Source organism: Pongo pygmaeus, chromosome 1 (genome assembly GCF_028885625.2).
Source record: "Pongo pygmaeus isolate AG05252 chromosome 1, NHGRI_mPonPyg2-v2.0_pri, whole genome shotgun sequence".
NCBI lineage: Eukaryota > Metazoa > Chordata > Mammalia > Primates > Hominidae > Pongo > Pongo pygmaeus.
Genome location: NC_072373.2, coordinates 215599744 through 215626832, shown reverse-complemented (window position 1 = coordinate 215626832; position 27089 = coordinate 215599744). Strand labels below are relative to the sequence as shown.

Sequence of the window (27089 nt, the reverse complement as noted above, 5' to 3'; positions counted from 1 at the left end):
GGCAAGCCCCACTCCTCACCCAAGCCGCGGGGGAGGAGCCCTCTTCTTTCCCGCCGGGCCCGGGCCCCCAGCCGGACCCCTCCCGCTCAGCTGCTACAGTGGGCACGAAGAGGGGCATGGCTTTCCGTCGCGCTCCCCAGCCTCGCGGGGGGCAGACGACGGCGGGCGGGGCGCGCAGAGTACACTCGACCCCCGGCGGCCGGGAGCGATCACGCGCACGCCGCGCAGGCCCGGGCCCGGGGCGGGGCGCGGGGGCGGGGGCGGGGGCGGGGCGCACGGTCCCCGCCAGGGCCCAAGTCCCACCTTCGGGGGCGGTGCCTGGCCCGGGGAGTGTCAGGAAGAGGAAGAGCGCGGCCGGCGGCGCTGCGCTGCGAGCAGGGGCCCGGCCAAGGCGAGTGCCGCGCGGGCCACCATGGCCACGGACGAACTGGCCACCAAGCTGAGCCGGCGGCTGCAGATGGAGGGCGAGGGCGGCGGCGAGACCCCGGAGCAGCCCGGGCTGAACGGGGCAGCGGCGGCGGCGGCGGGGGCGCCCGACGAGGCGGCCGAGGCGCTGGGCAGCGCGGACTGCGAGCTGAGCGCCAAGCTGCTGCGGCGCGCAGACCTCAACCAGGGCATCGGCGAGCCCCAGTCGCCCAGCCGCCGCGTCTTCAACCCCTACACCGAGTTCAAGGAGTTCTCCAGGAAGCAGATCAAGGACATGGAGAAGATGTTCAAGCAGTGAGTGCCCGCGCGACCCGGCCCCCTGCCCGCCCCGCGACCCGGTCTCGGGCCCCGAACCCCCCGATCCCCGGATCCCGCTCCGCCCCGGGACCCCTGCCGTCAGCCAGGCTTCCTCGAACCCAGACGCACCGGGGTTGGGGACCCCGCGGCCCCTTCCAGATCGAGACCCGGCATCTCACCACGCACGTTAGTCTGGGGGATCCCCGGCCCCTGGCACGCGGTGGCGACTCGTATTTGTGCTGCCTCCGGTACACCATAGACGCGTCCACAGAGTGGGGGACCCCAAGCCTCCTTCCAGATAATCGCCAGGCCCCGCGAGCCCCACCCCACCCCCACACGTGTGGGTCCCGGGCCCCCCGCCCTGTTAGTGGGGCTTCTCCACCACCCCACACCGCACACACCGAGGCTGAGGACCCAGCGGCCTTCCTTCCCCGATCCCAGCTACTCGCGTTCCCCACCCCCACCCCAACACACGCTGGCCAAAGACACCCACCCCAGTGCCCCTCGACACCACATGCCAACCACATTCCCTCCCTTAAGGTCTCTTCATTTCCTCTGCGATCTCAGGTCTCCCTGAAGGTGGGTTCTGGGCAGGGGTCCCCCCAACTTCCTCTCCAGTTATTTAGCGTCTACCAGCAAACTGGGGGCAAAGACTTGCCCTTTCCATCCCCACCCACTCATTAGCCAGGACCCAAATCCTTCACTCACAAGTGGTCTACCTAGGAAGGGACCCCTCGGCCCCTGTTCCCCCTCTGGTGTAAACCTCACTCCAGTCGTCTCTGTGGGCCAAGTCCCCCCCGGGTTTGGAAGGCCTCCCTACCCCTCCTGCCCGCCCCACCCCCTTGCACCCAGCAGCTTGCAGTCACCGCTCCCCTGCTTCTGTCACAAGGCCCCCCATCTCTCCTCCCCACTCCATATATCCCCTTCCCTCCCCACAGGAACCCCCCATGTCCCACACCCACCCTAGTCAAAAGGGGCCCCTTCCTACGTGACTTGCCCTGTTACCCCCACCCCTACCCTTTATTCCATCAGATTCCACACTCTGTGCCCTCACCAGGGTAGATGGGCACCCCTAGGCCTGTGGGCTCATCCCCCTGTCCTCCCACAAAAACAATCTTAGTGTCTCTGTGGAGGGGCTAGAGAGAGAGGGCCCAGCTCCGTCCGGCCCATCCCTGGGTCCCACTCTGTTGGGTCTAAGATGCACAGCCACTCTCTCCCAGCTATGTGTGTGCCCAGGGGATGGGGAAGGTGCCAGTGCCCCTCCCTTTGGTACCTTTCCCCACCTCCTGTTCCCTGTCCCCCTGCCCCTGGCTCCTGGAGAGGGAACAGCCTCTGTTCCACGATCTGGGTGCTGGTCTGGAGTGGTTCTGGAAGGGGATAGAACTGGCCTGAGGCTGAGTGTTGGGGGTGAGCCAGGAGGTCTAGCCCCACCCGGCACAGGCAGCCCAAGGCTGAGGGAGGGATTCCGCAAGGCCGGCTCCCGCTTGGCTGGGCAGGAGGTGGGGGCAGACCAGGGGTGTCAGCCTCAGCCACATGCAGCTGTCAGTGCCCAGACATCAAGCCGGAAGCCCAGGAAGGGGCGTTTTGCAACCGCACAGTTTGAGAAAGCCTCTGCCCCTACTCACCACAGCTTGCAGCAGCTTCTGCATTTGGCCCCAAGGCAGGGGGAAGGATTTCTGGTTCCCAGTTGGGGGTGGCTGAGGAGTCCCATACTTTCCAAAGGTCCTTCTGGGGGAAAATCAAGTCCTTGACCCCCGGCCCCTCTGAACCTCTTTGAGAAAGTCCCAGTGCCCTGAACCTCTTCAAGAAAGTCCCAGGGCGCCCACCTCCTTGACGCCACGGTGTTTGGTTGGAGTTCTTCTAAAGTTTCTTCCCAGTGGAAGACTGGCGAGATTGGGAGAGCAGGATTTCCAGGATTCCTGGAAGAGTAACTTGAATGCTCCCGGGTGGGCAGACGCAGGAGTGGGTATGGATCACTGTCTGTCAGTCACTGCAGACGCAGTGGTGGGTATGGATCACTGTCAGTCACTGCAGACGCAGGGGTGGGTATGGATCACTGTCTGTCACTGCCCCCATCAGGGAATGCAGAGCTGATTCAGACACCACAGAGATCCCTGTGCTGATAGTGCTGAGGCGCTCACCAGGTCCCTCAAACAGCCCCGTAACACAGAGCTCTTCGTCACCTTTCTGCAGACGAGGAGTCATAAATAACTTGCCAAGACCACACAGCTAGAAAATGATAAAGCCAGGATTGAAACCCAGGTCTGTGACTCCAAATCCCAAGTTCTTCCCCTTCTGGGTTTCCCATCACAGACATCCGCTTTCACGTTGGAAAACCTTCTCCAACACCCGCTTCCGTGTTCGTGGCGGATTGTCCACTCATGTCCCCACCCCCAGCCCCAGTCTCTCCTTTCCCCCAGAGCCTGCCTTCTCCTGGGCTTCCACAGCTTCCCTGCCCACTGGCCACCAAAACAAAGATGGAGCTGTTCTGGGAGAACCCAGACACTTCAAATGAGCGGGACTTGGGAGGCTGCAGTTTGGTTGGAAGTGGCATACGGCTGAGGGAACAGTCTGGAAGCTTCATTTGCACAGCAAACTCACTTTTTTTTACATAGGCTGTTTCTGGTCTAGTTTGATGAGAGGTACTCTGAGGGAGACTGAGGGGAGCTGGACCCCTCCAAGCTACCCCCGGCACCAGCACTTCTTGCCAGGGTTTTAGGAGGGCTGATGGGGCAGGCAGGGGCCAGGAAGCTGGACCTCTAGGGAAGCAAGTGCTGCCCGCCAGGGCCTGGGTGAGGGTGGAAAGCTGCAGATTGTGTATTCAAGGAAACAAGGCTTCACTGTGCCAACCGAGCCCAACCCCGCCGCCAACAGACGGGCTCTCGTGGAAGACAAACCCCCGTTCTGCTTCCGCTGTCCGAGTGGGGCTGCAGCCTCCTGGATCCAAGCAGGGTCCTGGGATCAAAGCCAGGGCATCAGAGCCAGGGCTCTGGGGACAGCAGAGGGCAGGGAGGAGGGGAGCCTGCCCTCCTGGGAGGCCAGTCACCGGAGCAGGAGGCAGGAGACCGTGAGGTCAGCAGGAGAATGGGAGCCGGCCTTTCCTTGCGGGCCAGGAGCGAGGAACCTGGGCTTCCATCCTAGTCTGCTTGTCCTCCCTGGTCCTCAGTCTACCCACCTGTAAAAGGAGCAGGCTATCCCTCATGACCCCCAAAGGTCCGTCAGCCCTGACCTGCGTATGTCTGAGGAGTCCTGAGCCCTTCTGGATGTTGGGACTGCCTTCCAGGGCCTTCTGGCCCACCCATCCGTGTTGATTCAGCAGGTACTTCCTGAGGCTGGAGATCGAGGGGGAAGAGAGGGGATGGGGGAAGATAGACAGACTCTCGGCCATCACTGGTCTCACACCTAGAGTCATTCAGGTTCCTCCTGAGAGAGACCTGGAGGGTTGACTCCAACCCCTCTCCCCATTTGACAGAAGTGGGAACCAAGACCCAGACGGGTGTGGCAGTGACTTGCTCAGGGTTACGGAGAGGTTTTCAGTGAGGCTGAAACCTTGTATGATGGGGAGAGTGGTCCCGGTGTCTCAGGGTGGAGCTCAGAGGACATGACACACTTAGAGTTCTGGCCCAGTGCCAGGCACGAGGAGGCTCTGCGTCTCCCTGGCCCTCGCAGCCAGGACTCTCCATCCCCCTCCCCTTGCGGCCTCAGGCTACATCCAGCATCTCTGATTCCCCAGCTGCTCCCTCCCTCTCTTTGCTCCTCCAGGGCTGGCTCTGGAACCCTCCTGTCAGAGAGGCAAGTAGAATGGCCCTGGAGAGCCTCGGGAGTGCCCACCCCTGGGCTGACAACAGCCTAGGGGGGGGCTCTGGAGGATTTTGTAAGTTGAGACCTGCCGGAAAGGTAGGCAGCCGTGTAATTCTGAACCTGCCGCGGAATCTGAGGACGATGCCCTAGATCCCTGTCTCCCGCCTAGCCCAGCCTTGCAGGCCCTGTCCCCACCGTCATCCCCAGCCACTTCATCTCAGGACACCTTGCGTCAGAGAGGCAGGCTTTCCTTTCCTTCTGGCCAGCTGTTCCCTGCACAAGCTCTGGGAGCCTCCTGCCCTCCTCTCCACCCCTCCACCTCCAGGGGACACACCTGTCCCAGGAGCCCTTCCTGGACGCAGTTGGCAGGGCCTCTGGAGTCTGCAGCCCTGGGTTTGAATACAGCTGTGGGCCATGGAGCCCTTCTGAGCTTCTGTTCCTCATCCTGGAACAGAGGGGACAGGGGGACCCACATCACAGGGTTGTTGTACGGCGCTTAGCCCAGTGCTTGGCACAGAGCAAGTCGTTACTAAATGACTGTTACCACTATCCCCAGCTCAGCATACACCCTCTCCTGGGCCCCTCATAGGGCCCTGGCAGCGGTCACTGTGGCTGGCTCAGAGGCAGCTCCACAATGCCCACTGGCTGCCTCCACTTAACCACCAGCAGAGCTTCCAGGTCTGCCAGGTTGTCGACAACCCTTTGCTTTGGGCCCTAGTGACAGGACCCAGGGTTAGAGCCCTCCTTCTCTCCTGCTGAACAGCCACTCTGATTGACAGCTACATATGGCTTTGATAAATAACAAAAAGGGAGAAATGAATTCATTATCACCTAGTTACAGGGAAGGCAGGTGGCACAAAAAAGGGGAGAACAAACAACAGCTCTGGAGGGTGCACAACGGGGATTCCCGTCTGCCACCACCCAGCTGGGTTGCTCCAGGCAGGGGACTCAGCATCTCTGAGCCTCAGTTTCCTCTGGGGCTCAAGAACCTACCTGGTAAGGTTCTGAGGATTAGGTATAAAAACACCCTGAGTCTTTGTGAAGAGCCCATCATGGTGTCTGGGCTGTTTGCATGATAGATGATGTTTTTGAAAAATATAAGGTTCTCGTATGTGATCATTCTTCCAACAGATATTTTATTAAGTTTTTGCGCTACAAGATCCAGAGAATTAAATGAATCAAGTTCCTGCCCTCAAGAGGCTTACAGTCTTATATAGAACAAACATGTATAGAGGTTTGGGGGTAGAGAGGATGCACCCACAAGGTTAGCAGTGGAAGGTTTTTTTCTTTATTTCTGCCATGAGGACCAAAGGCTCTCATGAATGACACCATGCTGATGTTCTCTTTGTAGCCAGCCCCCTACCTCTGTGCCCCCTCCTTGTTAAACAGAGCCACTAGTTCTAGCCATTCCTGGAGGAGCCTATGTATATTATTTAGAGAATTGAATTGAATTCTCACACCAGCACAATGAGATTGATACTGTCTTTGTTTTCCCTTTTTTTTTTTTTTTTTTTTTTTTTTTGAGATGGAGTCTCGCTCTGCTGCCAAGGCTGAAGTATAGTGGCGTGATCTTGGCTCACTGCAGCCTCTGCCTCCTGGGTTCAAGTGATTCTCCTGCTTCAGCCTCCCAAGTAGCTGGGACTATAGGCACACACCACCACGCCTGGCTAATTTTTTTATTTTTGAGTAGAGACGGGGTTTCACCACGTTGGCCGGGCTGGTCTCGAACTTCTGACCTCAAGTGTTCTGCCCGCCTTAGCCTCCCAAAGTGCTGGGATTACAGATGAAAGCCACCGCTCCCAGCCTGATACTATCATTTTTATCCCCATTTGACAGATGAGGAGACTGAGGCTCAAGGCGATTGTCACTTGTCTAAGATTATATTAAGTGGCAGTGACAGAATTAGAACCAGATCCTCCTGCAAGGAGCTCCTGGAGGCCAAGTGAAGGCGTGTTTGTGGCTGGGGCTTGAGGGAGCCTCCCAGAGCCTTAGAGAGGTGGAGAGGTGGGGTCCTTCGCCGGCAGCTTACGGTCAGTGGGTGGTGAGAATGCCCTGCACCCCTGGGGAGGGAGGATTTCCCGGCCTCGGTCCTTACTCCGTTCCTCCCACTTCCGCTATGCATCAGCCTCTGAGTCACCTCTCCTTCCCCACACCCCCAGCCCAGGACTTTTGGTTCCTCTTTGGTCCGCCCTTCCTGCCTTCTCCGTTGTCCTCGCTCTCCTCCATGCTACCTGGGTCCAAGGCCTGGTGGCTTGGACTGGCTTCCACTGTGAGAGTCTAGGCTTTGCTGCCTCAGGGGATGTCAGAGGTCCTTTCTGCAAGGCCAGCCCCGCCGGCAGAGGCAGAGTCACTTTGCAGCCTCAGCAGGGAAGGTCCGCCCACCCTGGAGCAGCTGAGTTCCCCTGACTGCCGGGCAGCCTTCTCCTTGGCTGACTTCCGCTTTTCAAGGACAGCAGAGAAGCAGGGGTCAGTGCCAGAAAGGTGTGGCCAGATGGGAGCTGGGCCGCCCGGGGAGTTCTGAGCCACAGATGCTTCAAACCAGATGCTTTGCCTCCCGTTCAGTCCTTACTTATCCTGCAACATTATCCTCGCCCATTTCACAGTTAAGGAGGCTGGGCTTTCAGAAGGGTTACGTGACTTGTCCAAAGTCACACAGCTAGTGAGGGGCAGAAGCAGGATTTGAATCTGGGCCTCCCCGGCTCCAAGTCCTCTGAACCCTTACAGTGGCCCAAACACCAGCAGCATCACCGCCCGGGAGTATGTTAGAAATGCAGATGTTCAGGTTCCACCCCAGATTTACCAGACTGTAATCTGCATTTTTTTTTTTAAGAGACAGGGTCTTGCTCTGTCACCCACACAGAATGCAGTGGTACGATCATAGCTCACTGCAGCCTCAAGTTCCTTGGCTTAAGTGATCCTCCCACTTCAGCCTCCTGAGTAGCTGGGACTACAGGCACATGCCACCACATCCAGCTAATTTTTTTTTATTTTTGTAGAGATGGGGTCTCATTATGTTGTTTAGACTTGTCTCAAACTCCCGGCCCCAAGCCACCCTCCCACCTCATCCTCCCAAAGTGCAGGGATTACAGGCATGAGCCACCACGCCCAGCCCATAATCCGCACTGTAACCAGCTTCACCAGCTGTGCACATTGACGTTTAAGAAGCGCTAAGCCGCAGCTCAGGTCCCCGCACAGCCGTCTTCCCACCACTTCCTGAGGTTGACCTAAGGTTATCCTTAGGCAGGTGACTTTGTTTGAGCTTAAGAGGATAAGATGAGTGGAGTAAAGATTAAGTTACATTATAAACACTGGGTTACGTTAATATTAGGCATTCAATAAATATTCTTTATAATCACTATCATAACAATAATGATTATGAAGAGCAAGAAGCGAAAGGGGGCGGCCGGCAGGGAGTGCCGCGGGTGCAGTGTGAGGTTATTGAACTCCAGGTTAGGATGCCCTTGAGCCCTCAGAGTCCCCCAGCAAATTACTTGGGGTTTCCCTCTTTATCCTCCGTGGGGGAGCCCCAAGCACCACACTTGTGTGCTCTCTATCTCTCTATCTCTCTGTCTCTCTCTCTCTTTCTCCCCCCACCCCATACCCCACTTAGCTGACCCAGGGCAACAGATCAAGTGTGAGATTCCCAGATAGGACTAGAGGAAGTGGCGAGCGCTGGGCTTTCCCCATATGAGTCAGGCGGTCTGGGGGTGGGGACATGCAGGAAGTGGGGAAGCCAGAGGGGCCTGAGGGCTCCTGAGCCCATACCCAACACCCACCCCGTCCAGTTGTCTGTCCTCCTGGGACCCACATGCCCAGAGGGGCCATCAGCAAAGCCTGGGATGGGGGTCCCCTGTGCTCCTACCTTCCCATGTGCAGTGGCTGCGATGACTCTGCTTCCTTCTGCCATCAGACTGTGCAGTGCAGCTTGGGGGGACCTGCATGAGGAGCAACTTTCTTTTTCTTTTTTTTTTTTTTTTTTGAGACAGAGTCTCACTGTCACCCAGGCTGGAGTGCAGTGGCACAATCTTGGCTCACTGCAGCCTCCGCCTCCCAGGTTCAAGCAATTCTCCTGCCTCAGCCTCCCTAGTAACTGGGATTACAGGCATGCACCACCACACCCAGTTAATTTTTGTGTTCTTAGTAGAGACAGGGTTTCACCATGTTGGCCAAGCTGGTCTCAAACTCCTGGCCTCAAGTGATCCGCCCGCCTCAGCCTCCCAAAGTGCTGAGATTACAGGCATGAGCCACTGCGCCTGGTCAAGGAGCAACTTTTTTTTTTTTTTTTTTTTGAGATGGAGTCTCGCTCTGTCACCCAGGCTGGAGTGCAGTGGCGCCATCTGGGCTCACTGCAAGCTCCGCCTCCTGGGTTCATGCCATTCTCCTGCCTCAGCCTCCCGAGTAGCTGGGACTACAGGCGCCCGCCACCACGCCCGGCTAATTTTTTGTATTTTTAGTAGAGATGGGGTTTCACCGTGTTAGCCAGGATGGTCTTAATCTCCTGACCTTGTGATCCGCCCGGCTTGGCCTCCCAAAGTGCTGGGATTACAAGCGTGAGCCACCGTGCCCAGCCGCAACTTTCTAATAGTTCCAAAGCCAAGATGGGCCCCCTTAGGTAAGTAAGCAATGAGCTTCCTGTCCTCAGATGTATTCAAGGTACTAAACAACAAACTGCATCAGGAATCTGATTTTCAGGAAGGACTGAATAAGATGGCCTCCAATATCCCTTCCAACCCTGAAGTTCTCTGCTGTGTCCCGATAGGCATCAGGGCATAGCATAGTCGTTAAGAGTGCATGTGTTTGATCAGGCCTGGTTCAGAGCCCAGCGACACCCTTGTCACCTATGACCTGGGCCAAGTCGCTTCCCCTCTGAGCCTCAGTCTCCTTGTCGGTTCATGTTCATGCTGCTTCATAGACTTCTTGTGAGGATCTGATGCAGAACACCTGGCATCGTGCCTGGCACATAGCAAGTGCTCAGCAGAGTAGCCAGGAATGATGGTAGGTTATGACGTGGGGCTCACCTGGATGCAAGGCTGGGACATCTGCACTACGCATGGTTGACGCCTCCACTGCCTACTCCTGTGACTCCCTGGTTATCAGAACTGGGGAGAGGGGCAGGTGCAGGGAAGCAACCAGCTGGGGACCATGCTCACCCCAAAGGGAAGGGGTCGTCCTGGGGGGTAACTGGCTGCTCCACTTTCAAGAGGGGGATGGATGGGGATTTTGTCCCCAGCATCCAGGGTGCAGCTAGCTGCTGAGCCCTCCCTGGCGAGAACTATTCAAGGGGAGGCAGATAGGAATGCAGGCACGGTGCCAGGCCCCGCAGCCTCCCTCCGGTGCTGGAGAAAAGTGCTGAGCTCCCAGGCTGGGTGCTTTCTGCCAGTCCTGCCGAATGGCATTGGCCTTCCCAAACAGGCACCAAGCTGGGCTCTCAGTCCAGCCTCCACTGGCCCTGCAAGCTTGAGAATGTGGGACCCTCCATGGGACCAGGAAAAAGAGAGGGGGCCCAGGGAGGAGAAAACTTCCAGCTGTTGGAATCCTGCAATCTGCCGGCTGTGTGACCCTGGGCCGGTCACTACCCACTCTGGGCCCCAGTTTCCCTTCGTAATGTAAAACGAGTAGACCAGGCCATCTGGGTGGATCTTGCGGGCTGACCTCTCTTTTTCTGGATCCTCTAAGCCACCTGCAACCTCAGTTCCAGCTCAGGGAGAAGGGATGGTGGGTGAGAAGCCCTCTAGCCCGGGAGATGCCTGTTTCCAGCCATCATGGAACCTCGTTCTCTCCTGTGCTGCCAGTTGTCCCACACACACACCGGCACCATGAGAGTAGCCCCTTCATCACTTTTCTCCAACCCCGAGGGAAGGTTCCTCACTCTCTCAGGCTCCTCTCTCCCTGTTCAAGGGCTCTGTCCAGCGGCCATCTGTCTTCCCACTTCCCAGAGATGCTGGGGCTTTGCATCAGGCCTAGTAGGGGAAAAGTGGGCCTTCAGAGGAGAGGTCATGCTGGAGGGATCCCCTGGCTCATCATGTCCACCCCTGCCTCCAGGCCAAGCCACCACAAGCCCTGCCTCCCAGCCATGTACCACCAATCAGGACTGGAGCCTGTGGCAGAAGCCAGTGTGTTTTTTATCATTATTTCTAATATCATCACCCTTTTTATATTGTATATGTGAAGTATATGATGTGTATATGTGACACACACAAACTTCTCAATATAACAACTATTATGATGATGATAAAATTAACAGGTTTTAAGGACTCACTATGTGCCAGGCATTTTATATCTGTAATCTCATTTTCATTTTCCTTTTTTGTTTGTTTTTTTTTTAAACAGGTTCTCACTCTGTTGCCCAGGCTGAAGAGCAGTGGCTCAATCAGGGCTCACTGCAGCCTCAACCTCCCGGGCTAAGGTGATCCTCCCACCACAGCCTCCCTAGTAGCTGGGACCAGAGGCATACACCACCACTCCCAGCTAATTTTTTATTTATTTATTTTGTATTTATTTATTTTTGAGACAGTGTCTCACTTTGTCACCCAGGCTGGAGTGCAGTGGCATGATCTCAGCTCACTGCAACCTCCATCTCCTGGGTTCAAGCAATTCTCCTGCCTCACCCTCCTGAGTAGCTAGACTTAACGGGTGCGTGCCACCATGCCTGGCTAATTTTTATGTTTTTAGTAGAGACGGAGTTTTACCATGTTGGTCAGGCTGGTCTCAAACTCCTGACCTTGTGATCCGCCTGCCTCAGCCTCCCAAAGTGCTGGGATTACAGGCATGAGCCACCGCACCTGGCCCTTTTTTTTTAATAGAGATGTGGTCTCCCTATCTTGCCCAAGCTGGTCTCAAACTCCTGGGCTCAAGTGATCCTCAGCCTCCCAAAGTGCTGGCATTATAGACATGAGCCACCACGTCCAGCCTCATTTACTCTTTAATAATCTTAAAGGTAGATGTTAGGAATAATAATAACTGGGTTTTAGTATCATAGTAGGCATGTATGAAGTGCTTCCTGTGGACCAGGCTCTGTGCCAAGAGTCTGCTTGTATTGTCTCTTTTAATCCTTGCCTCCATCCTGAGATGAGTTCTTTGATCTCCATGATGTAGATGAGGAAATTGAGGTCTGTCGGGTTAGGTGACTTGACCAGGGTTATTCTGCCAGCAGGTGGCAGAGCTGGGGTTTGGACCCAGGTCAGTCTCAGCGGAGTTGATGTAACCACAAACCCTCAAGGCCATCTTCAATCAGGTTGACCCTGGAACCTGGCTGATCCCCTGCACTAGACCACATCAGTGCCCAAGGCACAGGGCAGATGGCCACTCTCCAGGAGTCTCTTGGGAATGGCCTCCTCCACGGCTACCTCTGGGGTCTTCACCTCCCACCCCAGCACCTGGCCTCTCGCAGCCGCCGTCACCTCCTCTTGGTGATGGACTCTTTGGCACCACAGCCAGCCCCTATATTGTCCCCCTGGGTGCCAGAGCCTGCCCTGGATGGAGCCCAGCCCCAGTAATTGATTGGCCCTTGATTGATAGAGGCGGCCGTTCAAATCGTGGTTTGAGCTGCGGCCTAGCCAGGCCTGGGAGCTGCCAAAGACAGAGGGATCCACAGCCCACGTTTCCATCCAAGTTTGGACACTTTATCTGCACTTCCTCTGAAACTGAGCTGCCCCTGGCTGCAGAAGAAACCCATGCACTTGAGCAATAAATAAAGCTGGGGGGACCCAGGGGCTGGGGCGTGAACCCCTGACCTGCTGGTTATGGGACCTGTGGCCTCACCGATAACAGCCCTCCTGACCTAATCCGGACCTGGAGGATTGCTGAGCACAGGAGTTGTAAAGGGAAAGTGCTGGCGCGTTGGGAGTTTAGTGAAGGTGATTCAATCTCGTTTTAGTGGCGGCAACTGCCATTTATGCAGCTAGCTCTGTGTGCTGGGAGCTGTGCTGAGTGCTTGACAGGGATGGGCTCAGTCGTTCCTCACAGTGGCCCATGAGAGAGGCCCCATTGCAGCAAGGTTCTCAGCCTCAGCACCACTGGCACTTGGGGCCAGGTCATTCCTTTTTTTTGAGACAGAGTCTCACTTTGTCACCCAGGCTGGAGTGCAGTGGCGCAATCTCAGCTCACTGCAACCTCCACCTCCTGTGTTTAAGTGATTCTCCTGCCTCAGCCTCCCAAGTAGCAGGGATTACAGGTGCCTGCCACCATGCCTGGCTAATTGGTGTATTTTTAATAGAGACGGGGTTTCACCATGTTGGCCAGGATGGTCTTGATCTCCTGACCTCATGATCTGCGTGCCTCAGCCTCCCAAAGTGCTGGGATTATAGGCATAAGCCACCGCACCCAGCTGGCCAGGTCATTCTTTGCGATGGGGCCAGGCTGTGTGCTATAGGAGCTTCCCTGGCCTCCACCCACCAGATGCCACGGGCATCCCCCCTCCACCCCGCCTCAGGTATGACAACCAAAAACATCTCTAGACATTGCCAGATGTCTCCTGAGGGGCACATGCACCCCAGCTTAAGAGATGCTGCATTTTGGCCGGGCGCAGTGGCTCACACCTGTAATACCAGCACTTTGGGAGGCCGAGGCTGGTGGATCACGAAGTCAGGAGATTGAGACCATCCTGGCTGACATGGTGAAACCCCATCTCTACTAAAAATACAAAAAATTAGCCGGGCGTGGTGGCGGGCGCCTGTAGTCCCAGCTACTCGGGAGGCTGAGGCAGGAGAATGGTGTGAACCCCGGAGGTGGAGCTTGCAGTGAGCCTAGATCGCGCCACTGCACTCCAGCCTGGGTGACAGAGCAAGACTCCGTCTCAAAAAAAAAAAAAAAAAGATGAGATGCTGCATTTTGTGGCTGAGGAGCCCGGCAATTTGGCTCCAGAGCCTGACTGTCATCGCTGACCTTCATGGGAGCCCAGGGTCAGAAAGCGGCAGGGGCTTTGCTTTCCTGGGGGGCACTGAGGAGGGGAGTCCTTGTGACTTGGCTCAGGAAAGACTGAGTCCCTCACCAGGTGCCCCTGCACAGCCCTCCACTGGGCAGCAAACAGGGTCCAGAGATGGCAGGAGGGGACTCCACTATGCCCCCCAGAGCCCCTCCAGCTCCAGGTGGAGGCTGGACCACAGCAGCTTTGGCCTGCCTGACCCTCTGAGTCCCACACCTTCTACTGCCACAGAGGTGGCCACTGCCCACAGGGGCTGCTGGCCCATCCACCTCCACCCCAACCCTCATCCATCAGTGGGGCAGAAGGCCTCAGGACCCTGTGTTCCCTCCAGGGCTCCCAAGACCCATCTTTGCTGTGTCACTCCCAACCACTGACTCACTGGCTCGTGAACTATTTATACCCCTCGCACAAATGCTCCCCTCACGCTCCAGGCAGCCGTCTGTGTTCTGCAGCAGCCCCAGGACACGTTGGGGAGGGGCTGGGTACAGAGCAAATGTGCAAGTTTATGAGCCCAGCAGATCTAGTCGGAAGCCCAGCTCCCTCCTTACTGCTGTGTGACTGTGGGTGGGTCATTCAACCTCTCTGAGCCTTGGTTGTAAAATAAGCTTATTAGGAGGATTAAGTAAAGTAAGCAGTTCCCAGCATAAAGACAGATCTCAGTACATGGTTGCTATCAGGTGTTCAAAGTACACCTAACTAGAGAAGGCGAAGGGAGCTGGGGAGCCCAGAAGAAGGTGCAGAAATGAGACATATTCATGCAGAAGCTCAAGCGCCCGGGACATAGGGTTCTGGAACACAGCCCCCTGTGTTGCGCTGCTGTCACCAGCACTGTCACCCAGCCAGTTCAAGGACCTAAAGAAGGTGCAGAAAAACCCATTTTGGCTGGGCAAAGTGGTGCACGCCTGTAATCCCAGCACTCTGGGAGGCTGTAGAGGATTGCTTGAGCCCAGGAGTTCGAGACCAGCCTGGGCAACATATTGACACCCGTCTCTACAAAAAAATACAAAAATTGGCCAGGCATGGTGGCATGCACCTGCATTCCCAGCTACCTGGGAGGCTGAGGCGGGAGGATCACTTGAGCCCAGGAGGTAGAGACTCAGTAAGCTGTGATTGCGCCTGGGTAACAGAGCAACACCCCGTCTCAAAAAAAAAAAAAAAGAAAAAAGGAAAAGTCCATGTTATCAACTCTGGGATCACTCTCCCCAGCCCCCATCTTGTCTTCCTCACACGCTGTTCCCAGAGACCAGTAGGGCAGGTGTTTGGTTGATAAGAGAGCCCAGCTGGGCAAACAGCGCCTCGCCCTCTTTCACCAGGCTGTGTGCTCCAGGAACCAGTGGTGCCTTCCCAGCCAGGCAACAGGCAGAAAGGCCACCTAGACTCTTACTACACAGAAGCCAGTCAAGAGGGACTTGCCCCCAACCCCACCCCTGTCTCTGCCAGGTTGTTGGTGGTAGAAAAAAAGAGAACCTGAGCGTGCAGGGCGGAGGGGAGGCATCTCTGTCGCCCGATGCTTGTTCCCGGCTTCCCCATCACCCCGCCAATCTCCGCCACTCCCTGCAGGCACTGCACCACGCTTCCCTGAACACACCCAGGCCGCCTCCTGCCACCTGGCCCTGCCTCCTGCCCCCCTTCTGCTCTGTGCCCTCGACAAAGGCAGAGGCCCTGCCTTAGATACCCCTTCATTTCTTCACGTCTTATTTCTTCATTACACATTTTTGAGCACCTACCGTGTGCTTTTTAACCTCCTTCCCAGTACCTAGGGCAAGCTGGGGGGCATGAAATAGACCCCCCAGTACAGAGGGTGCTGAGTAAGAAGAGTCATTTATCACATGGAAAGAGGCCGCCTTCCATACCCACGTCACATCCCCTATTCCAGTGCTTCTCAACGGGGAATGCTTTCATCCCGCTGGGGACATTTGACAATGTCTGGGAGACATTTTTAGCTGTCACAACTCAGGAGGGATGCTACTATAAACGTCCCACAATGCACAGGACAGCCCTTACGGCAAGGATTTGTTCTGTCCAGATTGTTTAAGGTCTGAGGTTGAGAAACCATGCCCTTGCCTGCAAGGTTCTGCCTCTAGGGTGAGGGTGAGATGTCCCCCCAAGTGCCCATGCAGATGCTAGTAAGCCAGCTGGTCATGGAGGTGGCGAGTGCTCAGCTCAGAGCCTGATCCACCCTGCCATGGTATTGAGAATTCCTTCTCGGCCAGGCACGGTGGCTCACGCCTGTAATCCCAGTACTTTGGGAGGCCAAGGTGGGTGGATCACTTGAGGTCAGGAGTTCAAGACCAGCCTGGCCAGCATGGTGAAACCCCGTCTCTACTAAAAACACAAAAATTAGCTGGGTGTGGTGATGCATGCCTGTAGTCCCAGCTACTTGAGAGGCTGAGGCAGGAGAATCGCTTGAACCCGGGAGGCGGAGGCTGCAGTGAGCCGAGATTGAGCCACTGTACTCGAGCCTGGGCAACAGAGTGAGACTCCGTCTCAAAAAAAAAAAAAAAAAAAAAAAAACCCCAGAGAATTCCTTCTCACTGTCTGTGCCATCACATTCAGCACACGGAGCCTGTCATTTCAGCTTCCTTGTGCCTCAGGCTTGTCCAAAAGTTAGCGCTATTCTACATGCAGGAGGCTGCCAGGCCCTGTGGTGAGTTCCCCGTCATCAGAGGGGACCAAGCAGGAGCTGAGCCATATATGGGTCCTCTGCCTGGACTGAGATCCCTTCCAGCAGTGACAAGATGATATGGTTGGTGGGAGGTGCCCTCTAATTCCCCAGTCTCCTTGCACTCAGGCCTGCGGCCTCTCTGACTGAGCCAGTGCCAAGATGTCCTCTCTTTTTGCGTCTGCAGGTATGATGCCGGGCGGGACGGCTTCATCGACCTGATGGAGCTAAAACTCATGATGGAGAAACTTGGGGCCCCTCAGACCCACCTGGGCCTGAAAAACATGATCAAGGAGGTTGATGAGGACTTTGACAGCAAGCTGAGCTTCCGGGAGGTAAGCCCGGCCCCCAGCCCCACTCCCCTACCAAGGGCTTCACCTGAGGACCTGGTGGCCCGAGAGAGACCAACCCCCACCCTTTGTCCATGAATGAATGACATTGCCATTGAACAGCAGCTGTGAGCAGCTGCTGCTTGGCTGAGTGAGGCTTCAGAGGGCCTGTTAGAGCAGGCACCAGGGAGGGTCCTGAGATCCTTTCAGGGAGGAAGAGGAGGGAGGGATATCCCTTCCTTCACAGAGGGAGCATATATTGAGCGATTTCTGTATACTTGATCCTGTGCAGGCTCTGGGGTAGAGAAAGGCCCTGTGCGCGAAGGTTCCTGGAAGTGTAGAGGGGGAGACACCACAGAAGGAAATCAGGGCTGTGATGCAGAGGAAGAGGGCCACGGCACTGGGTGACTTCACGCCCAGGATCTTACTCCAAGACAGGAGCTAGGGGCAAGCCGGTTTCGCAGGGAAGGAAATGGAGGCCCAAGCCAGACAGCGATGATACTGGACCCCGGGAAGCACAGGGATGGACCCCAGGAAGCACAGGGTTAGGTGTGGGGACTCGAGGCCCAATTGGGGCCCAGGAGGTCTGGCAGGAAGCATGAAGGATACAGGGAAGGAGAGAGGTGGCAGGGGCAGGTTGGGGAGTGCGAGTGGCTGGGCGGGAGGTGTGGGCAGTGCAGGGTAACAGCTTAGAGTTCGAGAGCAGAGTTCCGTCCCTCTGACACGTTCAGGCGCTGAGACTTGAGGCATGTCTTTTACTGTCTCAGAGGCCCCCTCATTCTGTCATGACAGCTGTAGGACTCGATACATGGAACGCAGAGTAGGTTCACTGGGCAACAGCGGGAGACAGAGGTAAGAAGTAGGCTGAGGCCGTGTCGTCAGGAGCTGGTGTGGGCGGGGCAGGGCTGCAGTAGGCCAGCATCCTGGGTGGCAGATGAGTCATATCACCTCCCATTGTACAGCTGGGCAGAGGCCCAGTGAAGGGGAGCACAGGAGCACAAGGGGCGAGACCCAGCTCACTGCCCCCCAGTCCTTCTCTGCAGCGGAGGCCTGAGGCAGGGGCCTGGGTGCGACCAGGGACTCCGGCTCCCCTCCTTCCCTCCCTTGCTGACACCGCGCACCTCTCTCCCCACTGCAGTTCCTCCTGATCTTCCGCAAGGCAGCAGCTGGGGAGCTTCAGGAGGACAGCGGGCTGTGCGTGCTGGCTCGCCTCTCCGAGATCGACGTCTCCAGTGAGGGCGTCAAGGGGGCCAAGAGCTTCTTTGAGGCCAAGGTGAGGAGCCCGAGGGGTGCTCTGACCCACGCTCCAGGACAAGGGGACCCTGGGTTGGTGCGAAGTTAATACGTCCCCTTCCCGTCCCTGCTGAGGCTGCAGACAGAGATGGGAGCTGACTCCCTGCCAGGCTGGGCCAGGCCCACATGCTCTGTCTTCTGTCTCCTCCCACTCCTGGCTGAGATCCTTGGCAGCCACCAAGGGGTGGGTGAGGGGGGTGTACTCTTGAAAAGGGGACAGGGATTACCTTGAGGTGCCCTGGCCCTGGCCATGGCACACTGAGCCGGTAACGCAGAGGACTGGGCCTTAGGAGGGCAGGCCCAGAAACACAGCACTGGCTCTCCAGGGTCCCCGGTAGACACCAATCCCACCAGCCCCAGCCTGGGAGGAAGCCTGGGGGCTCAGAGACCACCTGCATGCACAATACCCTCCCCTTTCAGCAGGTTCTCAGATGGAGGAGACACCTGTGATCTAGAGGCTCCTGGGTCCTGCCCACCCAGGGCCCCAGCTCTCCCACCTTGTTTCTGTCTTTCCTGGCTAAGAACATTCCTTCCAGAGACTGCCTCCCACCTCCCTCTGGGCTTCGGAGCATTGGTGGAACTTTTCAGGGTTCATCAGTGGAATTGGGTGTGCCGCTGGGCTCCCCAGACAGGAAGCAGAGGATCAGGATGGCAGCAGCTTGAGCGACCCCCTTCGAGCGCCCTTGCTCTGCAGCAGCCACAGAGTATACGTTCTGTCTTTCAATCCTCTCAACAACTCCATAAGATCAGAGTTATTGGGTGCCAGGTTCTAAGCGAGGAAACTGAGACTCAGGAAGGTGAATGAAGTGCCTGACCCAGGGCCAGAGCTGGTGAGGTCAAGCTGTTTGTGTTGCTGGGTAGGACTCAGCAGAAGCCTGAGCCAGAAGGGACCCCAGGAAAAGCAATCATAAGGCCGGGTGCAGTGGCTCACACCTGTCATCCCAGCACTTTGGGACGCTGAGGCAGGTGGATCACCTGAGGTCAGGAGTTCGAGACCAGCCAACATGGTGAAACCCCATCTCTACTAAAAATACCAGAATTAGCTAGGCATGGTGGAGGGCACCCATAATCCCAGCTACTCAAGAGGCTGAGGCAGGAGAATTGCTTGAACCTGGAAGGCAGAGGTTGCAGTGAGCCAAGATTGCGCCATTGCACTCCAGCCTGAGCGACAGAGCGAGACTCCATCTCAAAAAAATTAAAAAAGAAAAAGCAGCTGTAGCACAGAGAACCCCCAACATACACCATCCAGCCCTGACCCCCTCACCCCCATGCCCCCGCAGGTCCAGGCCATCAATGTGTCCAGCCGCTTCGAGGAGGAGATCAAGGCAGAGCAGGAGGAGAGGAAGAAGCAGGCGGAGGAGATGAAGCAGCGGAAAGCAGCCTTCAAGGAGCTGCAGTCCACCTTTAAGTAGCGGGGGCTGCAGCCAACCGCCCTGCTCCGGCCCCAGTGTGGTGGGCGAGGGTGGCGCATGGGAGGCCGAGCCTGAATCCTTGCCTGTGTCTGATGGGACCACTACTAAAAACCTGAAAATGTCTGTGAATGGAGCAAGTTCAGGGGTTCATGGAGGTAGCCCGGCCCCTCCCCGCTCCCTTCCACTCTTCACGAGGCCGAGACACTGGCGCTGTCTCCCTGCCCGGTCTGGCCTTCCCTGGCAATCCCTGGGCTCTCTTGCACCCCTAACTGCCCCGCTGCCTGCTCCAGCACTGCCCCGGGCCCAGCTCTTGGCCCTAGGTCCCTCCCGGCCCCATGTGCCTGCCCTCCACACATCCCTGTCCCCCCAACCTGGGAACCGCTGCCCTCCTCCAGCAGGCCGCACCGCCCCTGGGGCCCCCTGCCAGCCTCTTCCCAGGCTGGGAGACAGCAGAAGAGAGAGAATCAGGGCTGCCCCCACAGAGTGGGACTCAAGGGGCTTATTGGAGGCACGAGGGGACCCCTCCCCAGGGCCTTTTCCTCCACCTCTGCCTCTTCCATCTACTGAAATGGGAGAGGGGGTGGGGAGCTTCTGTTCTGGTGAAGGGACCCAGGCCCCCAGCACCCCATGCTGACTTGGAGAACCCCAGATCTCTGGGGCCCAGCCAGGCAGGGTGTGGGGGCAGCTGTGCCAATCTACCTCACAGGCCCACCCCCTGCCGGGCATGCCGTGGGATCACAGGCAGGGAAGGCTCTGGGGGTCGGAGACACCGCTGCTTAGCACCCCAGCCAGAACACCCTGAGGGTCTCAGGGGGCTCTGGAGAGAGTGGGGTGGGAGGAAGAATTGGCGCCTTCCTAGGGAAGGAGACGAGCGTTTTGTCTTGATTCTCCGAGAAGCGTCCGAGAAGTGCTTTAAGTGTGTTTGCATGCGCCAGGCGGTGGGCAGCGGGGGCCTGTCCAGCCCTCTCCCGCCATCCTTCCCCAAGTGATGTCCACTGCCTTGTCACCAGCGACCTGCCTGTCATGCCCACCCCCTGAGGAAGCATGGGGACCCCAACCCCCTGGTGCCCTGCACCAGACAGGCCGTGGTCAGGCCCACGCCACTGGCCTGGTTCAGCCACAGCTTCCCACGTGCTTGCTGACATACGTGTGCCTGTGTGTGGTGTCTGTTGCTGTGTCGTGAAACTGTGACCGTCACTCAGTCCAAACAAGTGAGTGGCCCTCAAGGCCACAGTTATGCAACTTTCAGTGTGTGTCATAACAGCGTCACTGCTTTTTAAACTCGATAACTCTTTATTTTAGTAAAATGCCCCAGGAGTCCTTGCAGCTACGCGGACTTGCAGAGGTTTTATTTTTTGGCCTTAGAATCTGCAGAAATTAGGAGGCACCGAGCCCAGCGCAGCAGCCTCGGCCCCGGATTGCGTTTGCCTTAGCGGATATGTTTATACAGATGAATATAAAATGTTTTTTTCTTTGGGCTTTTTGCTTTTTTTTTTTTTCCCCTTCTCACCTTCCCTTCTCCCCGACTCCACCCCCCCCCAAAAAAAAAGCTACTTCTTCATTCCGTGGTACGATTATTTTTTTTAACTAAAAGAAGATAAAATTCTATATTCTTACGTGTGTATGGTTCTTGATGGTGAGTGGGCAGGGAAATGACAAGGTCACCTGGGTGTGGGGACAGTGCTGTCAAAGCCTGGGAGGGGAGGGGACCCGCCTTAGTGGAGGAGGTTGGTGTTTGATGCCCAGACGCTGTCACCAGGCATGAGTCTTGGTGCTTTGTGTCTATTAACTCATTTAAATCCTTGCAACCAGCCCATGCAAAGGGTGATATTTTTATTCCTCTTTTGCAGATAAGAACAGGGAGGTGGCTGGGCGTGGTGGCTCACACCTGTAATCCCAGCACTTTGGGAGGCCGAGGCTGGTGGATCACCTGAGGTCAGGAGTTCGAGACCAGCCTGGCCAACATGGTGGAACCCCGTCTCTACCAAAAATACAAAAATTAGCCGGGCGTGGTGGCACACGCCTGTAATCCCAGCTACTCGGGAGGCTGAGGCAGGAGAATCGCTTGAACCTGGGAGGCAGAGGTTGCAGTGAGCCAAGATTGTGCCACTGCACTTCAGCTTGGGTGACAAAGAGAGATTCTGCCTCAAAAAACAAAACAAAACAAAAAAACAGGCCTGGAAAGTCTCCCAGAGACACACAGGCGAGTGGGGTGGCAAGAGGCAGGGCCCAGGCTGTCGAGGTCATGGCTCACAAACCTGCCAGGTGAGCAGAGAGGAGGGGCTGCCTGTCCACAAGGCCACACGGTGGCCTGCAGTGGCATTAAGGCCCTGGGAATTATGGTTTGTGCACCCCAGAGATCCCCAAGCACCCCTGCCATGGAGACACCCAAAGTCTTCCACGGGCTGGAAAACCCCAGGGGTGATGGGGCGGACACCAGCAGCTGTCTGTGTGTGGATTTAGACAGATCAGGCCCCCACTGGGTCTCAGTCTCCCCATCTATTCCATGCGAGGGTGGGCGAGGGTCTGGGGTCTTCCCAGGCAGGGTGTGGGAAATGGAGTTTGGATTAGGCCGGGCACCGCTGCCCCCAGGTGGCCAGGGGTGGTACTACAGCAGCCGGGATGCCTGGGGAAGGCAGTGTCCTCCCCACCTGCTACCCAGGGCCTGAGACGCCACTGTACGCCACCACCAACTTGGGACTTTCAGTTCCACACTGCCTTTCAAAACCCCTTCCCCAAGAGAGGAACATCCGCATCCCTGACATCCTGCTGGAAAGGGTTTCGGGAACAAGGGACGGGGACGCTGAAAGAGTGCATGGTGGCTCACACCTGTAATCCCAGCACTTTGGGAGGCCGAGGTGGAAGGATCACTTGAAGCCAGGAATTCAAGACCAGTCTGGGCAACATAGTGAGACCCGATCTCTACAAAATATAATAACAAATCGTACTGAAAAGGAAGCTCCTGATGGTGATGGCCGTGGGCCTCGAGTCCTTGGACCGTGAGAGACCAGGGCTACCTGTGTCATGCCAGGGCCCTCCACCAAGGGTCTCAGCCTGTCGGGAGCCCCCAGCCTGGGTCTGCACAAGACCCCCACTCCCAGCCCTGGCAGAGAAAGCAGGTTGAGGAGGGAAGGGACCTGGAGTGATCCTAGGACCAAGAGAGAGGACTCCTTAAAACCCTCCCAGGGCTGGACACAGTGTCTCATGCCTATAATTCCAGCACTTTGGGAGGCCAAGGCAGGAGGATCACTTGAGTCCAGTAGTTCAAGACTAACCTGGGCAACATAGCGAGACCTCGTCTCTAGAAAAAGATTTAAAACAACTAGCTGGGCAGCTACTCAGGAAGCTCAGGAGGAGGATCACTTAAGCCCAGAAGTTCAAGGCTGCAGTGAGCTATGATTGTGCCACTGCACTCCAGCCTGAGCGACAGAGCAAGACCCTGTCGCTTAAAAGAAACCAAATAAACAAAAAAAACAACTCCCAGTTTCCCTCCTCTCATTAAGCCTCCCTGCACTGAGTCCCAGCTCCAAATCCCCATGGAACCCCCCAGCCCCTCTCTCTGAACTGTTAACCCCTTGCTGAACACCAACCCCTCATTGGGCCCCACAACCCTCTCTAACCCCCAGTGCTTCCATCTGGTTTGGAGGAGAAGCCCTGCCAGCCCCTCAGCCGGCCCCTTAGTGGGCCTCACCCGAAACATAACAGCTGCCGCCCGAGAGTCCTGTCCCAGCGGCCAGAAAATCCCAGCCCTGTCAGTGACACCTGCCTCTTTTCTCAAGCTCTTATCCCGCCCCACCCCCACCTTGGCATTTCTCCTCCTGAGGCCCCGGGGCACCACCTGACCACGTCCCCCACCCCTTTCCACGTGCCTCTGCCAAGTCGCCCATGGTTATTTTTCCAGCATAGTCTGGCCCCAAGTGGCTCAAGGACTTTGAGGTCCTGGGTCCTGGGAGACCCCACTCCAGGTCCTGAAAAATCCCAGGGTTCAGCAGTGGGGCGGGGGTGGATTCTGGCATTCTCTCACCCTCGAGGCCTCAGATTCATTTTGGACATGGACTCTGTACAGAAGGAATCCTTTCCCTGCTTGTCCCCATCAGGCTCCCACCAGAACCAGTCTCTTCTCATGCAGAACTCCACGCTCTTGGCCCATCTCTCCAAGGGAGACTATCTCCAAGGAACACTCCCCCTGTCCAGCAGGGAGCTCCCCATGGCTGAACGGGTCTTATTATCTCTATACCCAATCCTATCATGGGGCTTGCACACAGTAGTTGCTCCGTGAATGTGGGAGGAATGAATGAGTGAATGAATGAGTGAGTGAATGAATGTTTTCTGTGTATGTTATGTTTCTGTGTATGACATATGGTATGTCAGTGACTCACAGCCTGGGCAAACAAAACAGTCACTTCTTTAAACATGCAAGTTAGGTCGGGCGTGGTGGCTCATGCCTATAATCTCAGCACTTTGGGAGGCTGAGGTGGACGGATCACTTGAGGTCAGGAGTTCGAGACCAGCCCGGCCAACATGGTGAAACACTGTCTCTACTAAAAATACAAAAATTAGCCGGGCGTGGTGGCTTGTTCCTGTACCCCCAGCTACTCAGGAGGCTGAGGCACAAGAATCACTTGAACTCAGGAAGCAGAGGTTGCAGTGAGCCGAGATTGTGCCATTGCACTCCAGCCTGGGTAACAGAGTAAGAGTCTGCCTCAATAAATAAATAAATATGCAAGTTAATCCAACTTCAAGCCCTGACCCCTCCCATCACAGAAAATCCACCCTCCCAGGGCTTCCGTCAGCAGATATCCATAGGCCCCCTCTGGGGTACTTCTTCAGTCTCGGTGATCAAGGCCAGAAAATCAGGTCAGCCAACCCAGCGTCACCACCGTAACTTAGGCAGTTTGAGCCACTGGGATCATGGTGTCGCCTGACTGGCTGCTCCCTGCACCAGGCCTGGAGTCAGGAGGGGCTGGCACCAGCCACGCACGTGCCCGAAGGCAGCTCCTACGCCTATCCACCTTTTCCAGCAAGAACAAGTTTCTCCTGGCTGCCCTGGGACACAGCTAAAGGCACCTCCAGGGCCTGGAGAAGGTGCTCAGGGGGAGCCATAGACCATTCCCCAAACTCTCTCTCAGCCCTTGGGTCATCTAGAACCTCACGGAAGGAGGGGCCACAGGGCCTGGAGCCCATGACACATTTAGGGGCCGACAAAAATGTTTTGATTTTTTTAAAATCAGTAAGAAAAAAATGAAAAGGATCCAAACTGGATTATATTCATTGTTATAATATGTTATGAATAATAACATAATTTTTATTTTTTTTAAGGAAACATAATTTTTCATTTTTTTATGTTTTATTTTTTGGAGATGGGGTCTCTCTATGTCACCCAGGCTAGAATGCAGTAGCATGATCATAGCTTACTGCAGCCTCAAATTCCTGGCCTCAAGCAGTCCTCCCGCCTCAGCCTCTAGAGTATCTGGGACTACAGGCATGTGCCACCACACTCAGGTAATTTTTAAAATTCTTTTAGAGTCAGGGGTCTCGCCGTGTTGCCCAGGCTGGTCTTGAACTCTTGGCCTCAAGGGATCCTCTCACCTCAGCCTCCTGAGTAGCTGGGATTACAGGCATGAGCCACCATGCCCAGCCTGTTTTTAATATTTTTTTAATGGAGAAAGGGGCCCATGAAGGCAAAAGTACTCAGTGACCAAGTCCAGTCTCAAGCTTTCTCATAAGAACCAGATAAAAACAATAATAATAGTAATAGCAAACATTTAGAACGTCCTTACCATATGCCAGGCACTTCTTCCAACAGCCCTAGGAAGGAGGTACCATTTTCTTTCTTTTTATTTTTATTTTGTTGAGACGGAGTCTCGCTCAGTCACCCAGGCTGGAGTGCAATGGCATGACCTCAGCTCACTGCAACCTCCGCCTCCCGGGTTCAGGCAATTCTCCTGCCTCAGCCTCCCAAATAGCTGGGATTACAGGCACCCACCATCATGCCCGGCTAATTTTTGTATTTTTGTACAGACAGGGTTTCACCATGTTGGCCAGGCTGGTCTTGAACTCCTGACCAGCCTGCCTCAGCCTGGTCTGCCTGCCTCAGCCTCCCAAAGTGCTGGGATCACAGGCGTCAGCCACCGTGCCTGGCCAGAGGTACTGTTTTCACTCTCACTTTATAAACGAGGAAGCACAGAGAGGTTGAGTCACAAGTATAAGGCCATAGAGCTATGAAGCAATAGTGGTGGGTTTAGTTCAACCCTAAGCAAAGCACTCAACATCCTGTCTTCAGCATCTGAAACAGATTAAGGGCGGTCTCAGTTTTCTCCAGGGACAATTGTTTGGTGCTACCTTACATAAAAGGTCCCTCCCTGTAGATGTCTCAAAACAAGCAAGTTTCCCTATAGCTGAGCAGCCAGCAACCTCCCTCCAAAAAAGGTCAGTTTCTCTGTGAACCTTCAAAAAGCTAACAATAACTCTCTTCACCTGGGACCTCATCATCAATCCATTTGGCTATTTCTATGTTTGTGTACATCTTTGAATGCATGGCCCATGGCTCTGCTTGGCTCTACACATAACCGAATGCTTTATATGTATTATATCATTGGTGTGTGCATTTTTGTGGACATGGAGGAGCGTGTGTGTGCATGTGTGTGTGTGTGCGTGCGTGCATGTGTGTGCATATGTGTCTGCATATGTGTGTGCATGTGTTTGCATGCGTGTGTGCATGTGTGTGTGCATGTGTGTGTGGGCATGTGTGTGTGTGGGCATGTGTGTGTGTGGGCATGTGTATGCGTCACCTGTCCACGTATACTTGTGAATCCATGGGCATGCATACACAGCTGAGATGCATGCTAAGAAGTTGCTGTATCTCCGAGTATAAATTGATGAGCTCCTATGAGGAGACGCCCAGTTAATGCATTTTCCCAAGTTGATCAAGGGACATGAGAGAAAATGAGGCTCAAAGAGGTTGCTCAGGGTCTGGGTCATCCATTCTGTCACTGACTGAGATGGAAACCAGGTGTCTTGTCTCCCCCCTTCAGACCCTGCTAATTTCCAAGACCTATTACCTAGCTCAAGCCATATCTCTGCTTATGTTCCCAGTCTCCAGGCTAGAATGACCCTTTGCAAGGCTTGGCAACCAAAACCCCTGGGTCTGAAGCAGACTGGCCAGTAGCCACTGATAAACCTGTATCATGCATGACCAACCTTCAAAATGAAACAGAAAATTCCCCACAGGCTGAAGTCCCCAGACACCCCACGACTGAGGCCTTGATGTCACCACAGCTGAACAAAGCCCCCAGTGCACATTCCCACTCCTTGTCTGTGTATCTTTCTTAAAAAATTAAACCTATTGATTTTTATACTACCAAAGTAACATATGTTTGTTTTAAAAAAGAATTTAAGCTGCATAAAAATGTATAAGTTAGAGGCCAGGCACGGTGGCTCACGCCTGTAATCCCAACACTTTGGGAGGCCTAGGTGAGTGGATCACTTGAGATCAGGAGTTCGAGACCAGCCTGGCCAACATGGTGAAACCCCGTCTCTATAAAAGGAACAAAAATTAGCCAGTGGCACTGGTCTCAGCTACTCAGGAGACTGAGGTAGGAGAATTGCTTGAACCTGGGAAGCAGAGGTTGCAGTGAGCCAAGATCGCACCACTGCACTCCAGCCTGGGTGACAGAGCGAGACTCCAACTCCATCTCAAAAACAAAACAAAACAAAACAAAAAAAACCAGGCTGGCCAACATGGTGAAATCCAGTCTCCACTAAAAATACAAAAACTAGCCGGGCGTGGTGGTGAGCATCTATAATCCCAGCTACTCAGGAGGCTGAGGAAGCAGAATTGCTTGAACCCAGGGGTGGAGGTTGCAGTGAGCTGAAATCGCGCCACTGCACTCCAGCCTGGACCACAGAGCGAGACTCTCAAAAAAAAAAAAAGTATAAGTTAGAAT

General features: G+C 55.5%; 1 protein-coding gene across 1 annotated transcript; it reads left to right on the top strand.

Annotated features, from left to right (window-relative positions):
* The first annotated feature begins 312 nt into the window (after positions 1-312).
* On the top strand, positions 313-20751 carry EFHD2 (EF-hand domain family member D2). The gene is made up of 4 exons (XM_054437680.2): positions 313-720; positions 16297-16444; positions 17577-17711; positions 19012-20751. Exons 1-4 carry the CDS (start codon positions 413-415, stop codon positions 19141-19143), a joined length of 723 nt encoding a protein of 240 aa, XP_054293655.1. The 5' UTR covers positions 313-412; the 3' UTR covers positions 19144-20751.
* Positions 20752-27089: the final 6338 nt, after the last annotated feature.